Source organism: Myotis brandtii, unplaced genomic scaffold, assembly GCF_000412655.1.
Source record: "Myotis brandtii unplaced genomic scaffold, ASM41265v1 scaffold1058, whole genome shotgun sequence".
Classification (NCBI taxonomy): Eukaryota; Metazoa; Chordata; class Mammalia; order Chiroptera; family Vespertilionidae; genus Myotis; species Myotis brandtii.
Genome location: NW_005353572.1, coordinates 483104 through 492864, shown reverse-complemented (window position 1 = coordinate 492864; position 9761 = coordinate 483104). Strand labels below are relative to the sequence as shown.

Genomic DNA, 9761 nt, shown 5'->3' with positions numbered 1-9761 from the left:
GTGTGCAGGAGGCAGCTGATCGATGTTTCTCTCTCATCGATGTTTCTACCTCTCTATCTCTCTCCCTTCCTCTCTGTAAAAAATCAATTTAAAAAATATATAAAAATTATACCTTTTTTTGTCAGATCAGCAAAAAAATATATTTTTTGGTGTGCCACAGAATTTTAGAAATTCATTTGTGTGCTATGAGATGAAAAACATTGAAAATTGCTGCTTTATTGCAATAATTCTCAGCAGAGATCAATGGGTATGCCTTCCATAGAAAATAAATCATAGTAAAGACCATTATTTAAAGGAATATCTCTTTTTCCGTGTAACCCTCCGGGCCTTATTTCATAGGTCAGGTGAATGTGTCTTTGGCACTGGACCTATCATTTTAAATGCAGCAGAAGACAAACATGAATGAAAGCAACTATCCAACTAGAGCAGCGGTTCTCAACCTGTGGGTCGCGACCCCTTTGGCGGTCGAACAACCCTTTCACAGGGGTCGCCTAAGACCATCCTGCATATCAGATATTTACATTATGATTCATAACAGTAGCAACATTACAGTTATGAAGTAGCAACGAAAATAATTTTATGGTTGGGTCACAACATGAGGAAATATATTTAAAGGGCCAGAAGGTTGAGAACCACTGAACTAGAGGTTTCTGAGCTACAGGTTTTCAAGAAGGAAAAGGTGTTTTTAGGAAGCCTGAATTTGAATGGTCCCAGGAGCCGGAAATGCACTTTTCCTGCCCTGATTTCTACATCAAGCATATCAAACTCGCGGCTCTCGGGCCGCATGCCTTGTTTATTTGGCCCATGTTAGCCTTTGAGTTTGACGTGCTTGCACTACATGAAGCTTCAACCTGTGGTCCTTGCCTGCTTCTAACCCAGATTTTTATCACCGCCCACGTCCTTGGTTGCTATCAGTAACTCTGCATAACAATCGGTGGGAACTGCACCTTCACTCTGTTGACAACTTGATTTTTCTGAAAATCAGATTAGACAGGAGGGGTAGTTTCCCAGCTTGTTCAGAATCCAACCCAAACTTTTAGGAAGGAAGAAATGTTACCATTTGTATGGCATCTTTCTCCAGTCCACCTAATCACTTTTTAAATAATGATGAGTCTCATTTGTGAATTACCATGACCAAACCTAGGGAAACAGAATAGGCAGAACTTGTCTGTAGCTATTTCACACTTCCTTTTCCAATTTTTCAAGTTAGAATAAAAATTTAAGCCCTAGTGGTTTGGCTCAGTGGATAGAGCATCGGCCCTTGGACTGAAGGGTCCCAGGTTCGATTCCAGTCAAGGGTGCGTACCTTGTATGTTGATTGCAGGCTCAATCCCCAACCCTGGTCAGGGCACATATGGGAGGCAACCTATCAATATGTCTCTCTAACACTGATGTTTCTCTCTTCCTGTCTATCCTCCTTCCTTCCACTCTCTGAAAGAAAAAAAAAGAATAGAAATTTAAGCAAGAGTATCAGATGGTTCTGGTTGGTGATGTTTACAGGATTTCTCTGCTGGTTGTGTGTGGAGTAGTTGTGTGCACTGCAGGCTGGGGGTTGGGCAGTGATTGTCTTAGAATTCTTGGGTTGCATGAAAAGGGACCCCTGCTCCAGCCAAACAAAAGAGAAGAATTTGTTACAAAGATACAGATGTGGCTTTCAATCAAGAAATGCTTCTGGGCTCCAGGATGAACCTGAATAAGTAACAGACAAATGTCAGGAAAACAGGAAGTCAGCACTACCTTGGTTCTGTTTGTCTTCTGCCTCCCTCATTAGAATGCAATCTCTTGCCGGGCAAGGACTTTGTTTATTGTACATTTTTCTATTTTTGTGAATCAGTTTCTCCACCTCTATATTCCTAGCACCTTAAACAAGTGTTCAGAGTGTGAGTGAATTCATATTGAGTCCATTCGTGGAACACTTTCTTATTTAAATTAGCAGAAGCAATAGCAACTTTGAAACCTTAAATCTTGGTGGCCTTCGTCAGTGGCTGACATTGAGTGACTGCTCTGTGGCTTTATCCTCAGCTGGTTGTCAAGGTGCACATGAATGATAACAGCACGAAGTCGCTGATGGTGGATGAGCGGCAATTGGCCCGAGACGTTCTAGACAACCTTTTCGAGAAAACCCATTGTGACTGCAGTGTAGACTGGTGTCTTTATGAAATATACCCAGAACTACAACTTGGTAAGTCCCCAAAATCTTTGGGTTTGCTTTAATATGGGTTTTTGTCTATTCAGGAGTTTGGTTGAAGGCCATCAAGACTTCCGAAACATCACTTCCCTTCTGCCAGATTCAGTTCTTGTCTCTTCATTTCTTAGTGGGGAAGAAATGAAGAGGCAAAATTATAGCAGGTGGCAGACCTTGGGGAGAGTAAGCATTATTACTGTCACTCTCTAGTGGCGCCTAAGGGAAAGAAAGTGACAGGATGATACTTGGTACTGCGTGCTTATAAGCTGAGCAGATTATGGACGGCCTGGGTATCTGTCTGCTAATGTTTCTTTAGCGTTCCCATTTTTAACTATAGTTTAATTCTGCTTCACATCACTGTCCATTTCCCCTTTCTCCCTTCCACTCGCCTAATGTCTGATACTTTGTCTAGCTGAAGAGGCTCTACCCCAACGAGCAAAGTAGTGTTGATAGAAATTGATCTAGTTAAAAAAAAAAAAGGAAAGAAAAATTAAAGAAATACTATTACTTCTCATTCTTAATACCACTCACAGAACAATTATCTCCCTGGAGAGCTTGGTGGCATAGAGAATTTCCTGTTTTAGAAGCTGTCAGAGACAGCGGGAGCCCTGCATGAGCTCTGGTGCTCTGGAGAGCTGAGTATGATTCAGTTCTTGGCACCGGGGCAGACGGAGAAGCCATGAGAGGTTGTGGATGTATAAGAATGAGTCTTTATTGCAAAAGCCAGTGGGCCATATAGCCGTCAGACAAAGCAATTCTCCACAGCAAAGTCCATTCAGGCAGGCAGCCTGACACTGGCTGGTTAACATGTACATCTTTCCCACAAAAGCAGCATTAGTCTCTGTACCCACAGCTATTATCTGAGCAGCCGCACGCTGCCCCCTAGACTCACCGCATCACCTCATAGCGGTACCTGAGCTCTCTGGCTCAGCAGTTTCTCCTGTCTCCCCTGCCCAGCACACTGGCTGGTCTCTGTAGCCTCACATAGTAACTACCTCCGAGCTTCTTTCTCAGCACACTGGCTGGTTAACATGGTAGCTATATCTGAGCTCTCTATGAGCTCTTAGCCTTACATCATAGCAATACCAGCTCTCAGCTCCGTCTGAGCTCTCTTCTCTACTGCACACATAGGAGCTACATCCTCTGTCTTATCGCCTCTCTTCCCTGAGCTCTCTAACCTCAGCTCACTGCTCTCTCTCTAGCAGACTCCTGGTCAAAGAAGGCTAGTTGCCAACAGTGACATCAATCATTTTGACTGCAGAAGGGCACAGTGTACTGTGTGTCTTTGCACCTGCCCATGGTATCTTGGCCTTGGGCACCCCGATTAGGCTCATGTTCAGAGCGGCCTTGGCCATTCTGGTGTATTGACAACAAGGCCTCCGTGCTCCCATTGGTCTTGACTATCCAAGGACCCTGACATGGTTCCCACAGAAGCTTTTAGAGAAATTTATTTCTGGAGGCAATGGCCTACATTGAAAGAACCTCTTGAAGTTTTTGTCAACTCTGAGTCAAGTATAAAAGTGAAAGCCTTCCATTATGTTTAGGTTTGGTTCCAATATACATGTATTCTTTAAGAGTTTAAGGAATGATTTTTTAGAGTGCTTATCTCATATCTCACAGTTGTTTAAACCAATTATTGCCTAATTACCCTCTTTACAGAGAGAATGTTTACCTCTACCTGAAACTATTTACAGTAAAAAATCCAATGGCTGACCATTATTACTATAGTGTAGGTTCATCTACCATGTTTTTTGTGGAAAATAAGTTGAAGACCTGATACACTAAAGAGTTAATGTAACAGGAATGTTACAATGTGATATCATCTAAGAAATAGGAGTTTCTAAAAACCTGTGTGAACAGACTGTAAAACTATAGCAGGAGGGTAGGGGAGGGTTAGGGGGGTAAGAGATCAACGGGAGGACTTGTATGCATGCATGTAAGCACAACCAACAAACGCAAGAAACTGGGCGGGTGGGGGGAGGTGAAGGCATGTGGCGGGGGGTGGGGGAGGCTGGGGTGAGGTCAATGGGGAAAAAAAAGGAAACATATGTACTACTATTTGTAATATCTTAAACAATAAAACTTAAAAAATAAAAATAAAACCCTGTGTGAAGTATGAGGCATTGTGCTTAACTCAATACTGTTTTATTTTTCTTATTTCATCAGAAAGGTTTTTTGAAGACCATGAAAATGTTGTTGAAGTCTTATCAGACTGGACAAGAGACACAGAAAATAAAGTGGTATTTTTGAAGAAAGAGGAAAAATATGCTGTATTTAAAAACCCCCAGGTAAGATAACTTGTTTTTTAATGAGCCATATAAAAAGTGGATGTCACCTGTGGAATTCATTCTTGTATGAATGAATTCAAACGAGTAACTCCAGATAATTGCATCATTCATTACCTCACAAAATATCACAAATGTATTCCTTTCAAAGAAGCATAAACTCAACTCTTAGGCCATATGAAAACTAAGAGCCCTTTGAGAGATCCAGAAAGAAAATAATCCATTTTGTTTCTTTTGATTCATTACCCAAAACACATCAATCCATTGACTAGTCCTTCTTTTGTGTCCTTACTTCTCTTTGGCTACATTAACTTAATATACCTTTATGCACCCTGGGCCATTAATGCTTCATATTTTGAAGATACTTTTTTCTTTGTTCTTCATATTTGGTGCTTATTGATGCTGGAATGCCAAAAGGCACACCTGGAAAATGCACAACTTCTTGTGCTTTAGTTCTTTAGTCTACGTAATAAAAAGCATTATTCTCCGTATTTTAAAAGCTTCCTTCAAGTTGTGTGTACAAGGATGTCACAGAAGTCTAGGCTTTCCCACTGTGGCCTCCAGCCGACTGTAATTGCATGATGGTCATTAAGTCTTTTCAGGAAAGGCAACGAATTTAACTATAGTAGACACAGATGAGAGCCTTGGAGACATCCAGACACCTTTAGATATTACAGGTTAAAAAATAACCCAAGTCTCATTTACTATAGTCAGAATTAAAGGATACTCTAGAGCAGCTTTCTTACAGGAAAATGTTCTTTCCCCTGTACTGTGCTTTTCTCGAGGGTCTTCCCTAGTTGTGTGGTGGCAGATTGACAACAAAGCAATTAAATACTGTTGTTTGTGACAAATAGCAAACAAAAATACAAAGTCTTCAAACCATAACTGCCTTCGACCCCACACTTTAATGCCTCTGTTAGTTAGAATGCCATCTGAACTAGAAGCTTATTTCTTCCTCACATACCAGCCCAGACATAGGTTGGAAGATTTAGTAGAATGGTTCTGCAATGCTGAACATGGGACTTCCAGCTCTAGGTCCAACGCTGCTTTCCACCTGACAATTTCCAGTCTGTCTAAGGGGAGGATAGAGCCAGGGGAGTACACCACCAGACTTCTTACTGCAAAGACCTGGAAATGGCCCTTTTACTTTGCTTATATCCCATTGATCAGAACTTAGTTACATGGTGATATTGAACTATAAGGGAAGCTGAGAAATGTGGTCTCTACCGGAACAGCTGTTACAGGCACCTCTCACAGACACCAGAGAGTTGTTGTTGAACAGCCTCCTGAGTTAGAGGGTGGGGTTTGGGAAGTGAGGAGGGCAGGAGGGAGGGCTGTCGTCTCCTCAATTCCTGTCTTGTATGAATGAATTCAAACGAGTAACTCCAGATAATTGTGTTAAATTTATTAGGAAAGTAAAACACGCACATTTATTAAAGGAGCAAAGCAAGTAAATTTATCATCTGGCATAAAGTGTAAATGGGCTCTCTCGGCTAATCTGAGGAGCGAGTTGGTGGGGGGGGGGGGTGCTGGGGGGGGGGGGGGGGGGGGGGGGGGGGGCCTTGCCTTATATATTTTTCTATCTGTAGATTTTTTAAATTCCTCTGCCAAATATCTTGGTACAAATTAAATTTCAAGATCCCCTTTTACTTTGTTGTACTTCCCATGATTTGTGATTATCTTTCCAAGCCCCAATACTGCTGGATTTTCTGTCTTTGGAGATACATTAATCATTTGCTCTCAAGTGTCCTTGGCTGGGAGAAGGTAAGGGCTTGATATTTGCAAGTTGACTGCAGGCTGCCAAATTGTTTGACCTTGTTTAATTTTCTTGTCTCAGTTTCCCTATTCTTCCTGCCTTGGAATTTTTCTAGCTTCTTGCTATCCTGTAACACAACCACACACATAGCTAAGTTTGGGAAGTTACATTCAGAGCCACCACTGGCATCACTCCTCCATATTGAGTCTCTAAGAATAGTACCCAGCCCTAACCGGTTTGGCTCAGTGGATAGAGCGTCAGCCTGTGGACTGAAGGGTCCCAGGTTCGATTCTGGTCAAGGGCATGTACCTTGGTTGCGGTCACATCCCCAGTAGGGGGTGTGCAGGAGGCAGCTGATCGATGTTTCTCTCTCATTGATGTTTCTAACTCTCTATCCCTCTCCTTTCCTCTCTGTAACAAATCAATAAAATATATTAAAAAAAAAAAAAAAGAATAGTACCCAGCGAGAGAACCAACATGGCAGCAGGCATGGGAGCGAGAGTAAGAATATGAGTGGGTGAGTGGGGGTGAGTGTCAATGGGTATGAATGTGGGTGGGCATCTGTTGGTCAGTGGGGGAACTACAGTCAGGCTATTTGGGTGCTCCTGATGGAGGAGCTGCCATCCACTGCCGCATGCTGCTCGATCGGGCACTTCCCTCTGCTTGCAATTGGAGAGCACGCCATTTAGGAGGATCCCCAGGGTCCTCCTCAGGAGGAGACTGCAGGGAGCAGCCATGCCCTAGGTCCCTTAGATGACAGACAAGTGCACACAGCCCCACTGCTGGGACCCAGTGCCCCCAATCACACGACAGTCTTAGCGACCCAGCATACTTGAACCTTGGCCCCCGGACAACCTGCCCCCTGCCTTGATGGGCAGTATGCGCTGCCACGTTGGTGATCTACATGCCAGCCTGCCCTGCCCCTTCAATCAGCGGAGAACCTGCTGGGTGAGGGCACATGGAAGCCTGTCTCCCGCAGTGCAGGAGTGGACCTCCCACTGACACAGGGCAGCTGTGCAACCTGGTCCCCCAAGCAGACCGGGGACCCTCATTCTCCACATGAGAGGCAGCACTGAGCACCAGTGACTTGACTCTGTTTCTCATCACCCGCACACGGGTTCCCTGATTCCGTGTACACACACACTAAGAGCCAGTGACTCCAGTACTCAGCGCATGCCCACACAGGGGCCTGATTCTCAGCGCGAGGCCACACCAAGTGATAAAGACTACAATACTCGATTCTCAGTGCGGGAACAGGGGGAAACTGACTCCTGGTGCATGCTAGGGGCCTCTGATTTTCGGCACACAACAGCAGGGTCTCTTTCAGCACCGTGCAGGCGGGGTCGCTGATTCTAGGTGTATGCACAAGGCTGCACTGAGTGCCAGTGACTCTTATCCTGGGCGAGCAGGGCTCCCACCGACCCATGGCAGCCACACATCTTGGTGTCAGAGCTCTTCAGTGACACTTAGGTGGTACAAAGCTCCCACAGCACACGGCCCAGGCTGCCACAACTTGGTGATTGGACCTTCTGGTGATAGTTAGAATGGGGAGACAACAAAACCCAGAGGAAAGGAAAGGAAAAGAGGAATCACCAAGACGGGAAATAAGTGAAACTGAGGCAATCAACATGACAGAAAAAGAATGCAAAGTAATGGTCATACAAAAAGACATCGAGTGACTGAATGGATAAGAAAACATGACATATACATATGCTGTCTACAGGAGACTAACTTCAGCACAAAGGACTCACACAGACTGAACTTGAAGGGATGGAAAAATATCTATTAGGCAAGTGTAGGATCCCTCATCAGATTATCAAATGATTTCTCAACAGAAACACATCAAGCTAGAAGAGAATGGAATGAAGTATACAAAGTGATGCAAAGCAAAGGTCTGAATCCAAGAATACTCTATCCAGCAAGACTATCATTCAAAATTGAAGTGGAAATCAGGAGCTTCTCAGACAAAAAAAGGCTAAACGAGTTTATCACTACCAAGCCAGCAATGCAAGAAATGCTAAAGGCAGTGCTGTAAAAAGAAGAAATAGAAAGGGAGGAAGGAATACAGGCATAAAGCACAGAAATGGCTACAAACAAGTACCTATCAATAATAACATTAAACGTAATATGGATTAAATGCTCCAATCAAAAGACATCGAGTGACTGAATGGATAAGAAAACATGACATATACATATGCTGTCTACAGGAGACTAACTTCAGCACAAAGGACTCACACAGACTGAACTTGAAGGGATGGAAAAATATCTATTAGGCAAGTGTAAATGAAAAAAAAAAGCAGGGGTAGCAATACTTATATCTGACAAAATACACCTCAAAGTGAAGACCATAACAAGAGACAAGGAAGGCCACTTCATAATTCTAAAGGGATCAATAAAACAAGAGGATAATAACTCTGGTAAACATTTATGTGCCCAATGCAGGAGTAGCCAAATACATAAAAAAAAACTTCTAGAAGACATCAGGGAAGAGATTGACAGCAACACAATTATAGTAGGAGACTTTAATAGCCCATTAACATCACTGGATCAATCCTCTAGACAAAAAATTAGCAAAGAAACTTCAATCCTAAATGACTCACTAGATCAGATAGACTTAATTGACATCTTCAGAACATTCCACCCCAAAACTACAGAATATGCATTCTTCTCAATTGCACATGGAACATTTTCAAAGAGGCCATATATTGGGACACAGGCAAAGTCTCTCCAAATTCAAGAGGATTAAAATCATATCAAGCATCTTCTCAGATCACAATGACATAAAATTAGAAATCAATTACCAAAGAGATCAAAGAAGAAATAAAAAGCATCCTGGAATCAAATGACAATGAAAACACATCAATCCAAATTCCATGGGACACAGTGAAAGCAGTCCTGAGAGAGAAGGGCACAGCTCTACAGGCTTACCTAAAAATAAAAAAGGAAGAAAGAAAGAAAGAAAAATAGGTAATAAATTATCTAACCCTGCAACATAAAGAATTAGAAAGAGAGCAAGAAGAAAACCAAGAGTAAGCAGAAAAAATGAAATAATAAAGATTAGAGTGGAAATAAACAACATAGAGACAAAAAAAAACACCCCACAAAAGACCAATGAAACCAAGAGCTGATTCTTTGAAAGGATAAACAAGATTGATGAACCTCTAGCCAGGCTCACCAAGAAGCAAAGAGAGAGGACCCAAATAAACAAAATCAGAAACGAAAGAAGTGTAAAAACAACAGACCCCACAGAAATACGGAGAATCATAAAAAAATACGATGAGCAACTCAAACAAACTGGTCAACCTAGAAGAAATGTACATATTCCTAGAAAAATACGACCTTCTAAAACTTAACCAAGAGGAATCAAAAAATCTGAATAGGCCAATAACTATGGAGGAAATTGAAGCAGTAATCAAAAACTTCCAACAAACCAAAGTCCAGGACCAGGTGGCTTCACAGGGGAGTTTTACAAAACATTCAAATAAGAAATAAAACCTATCTTCCTCAGACTATTCCAAAAAATTCAAGAGGAAGG

General features: G+C 42.4%; 1 protein-coding gene across 1 annotated transcript in view; it reads left to right on the top strand.

Annotated features, from left to right (window-relative positions):
- APBB1IP (amyloid beta (A4) precursor protein-binding, family B, member 1 interacting protein) overlaps positions 1-9761 on the top strand; it is a 125079-nt gene that overhangs the window by 74051 nt on the left and 41267 nt on the right. Inside the window, exons 6-7 of the mRNA XM_005856975.2 lie at positions 2023-2182; positions 4352-4473. Coding sequence (XP_005857037.1) covers positions 2023-2182; positions 4352-4473 — 282 coding nt within the window. The remainder of the gene's footprint in view (positions 1-2022; positions 2183-4351; positions 4474-9761) is intronic.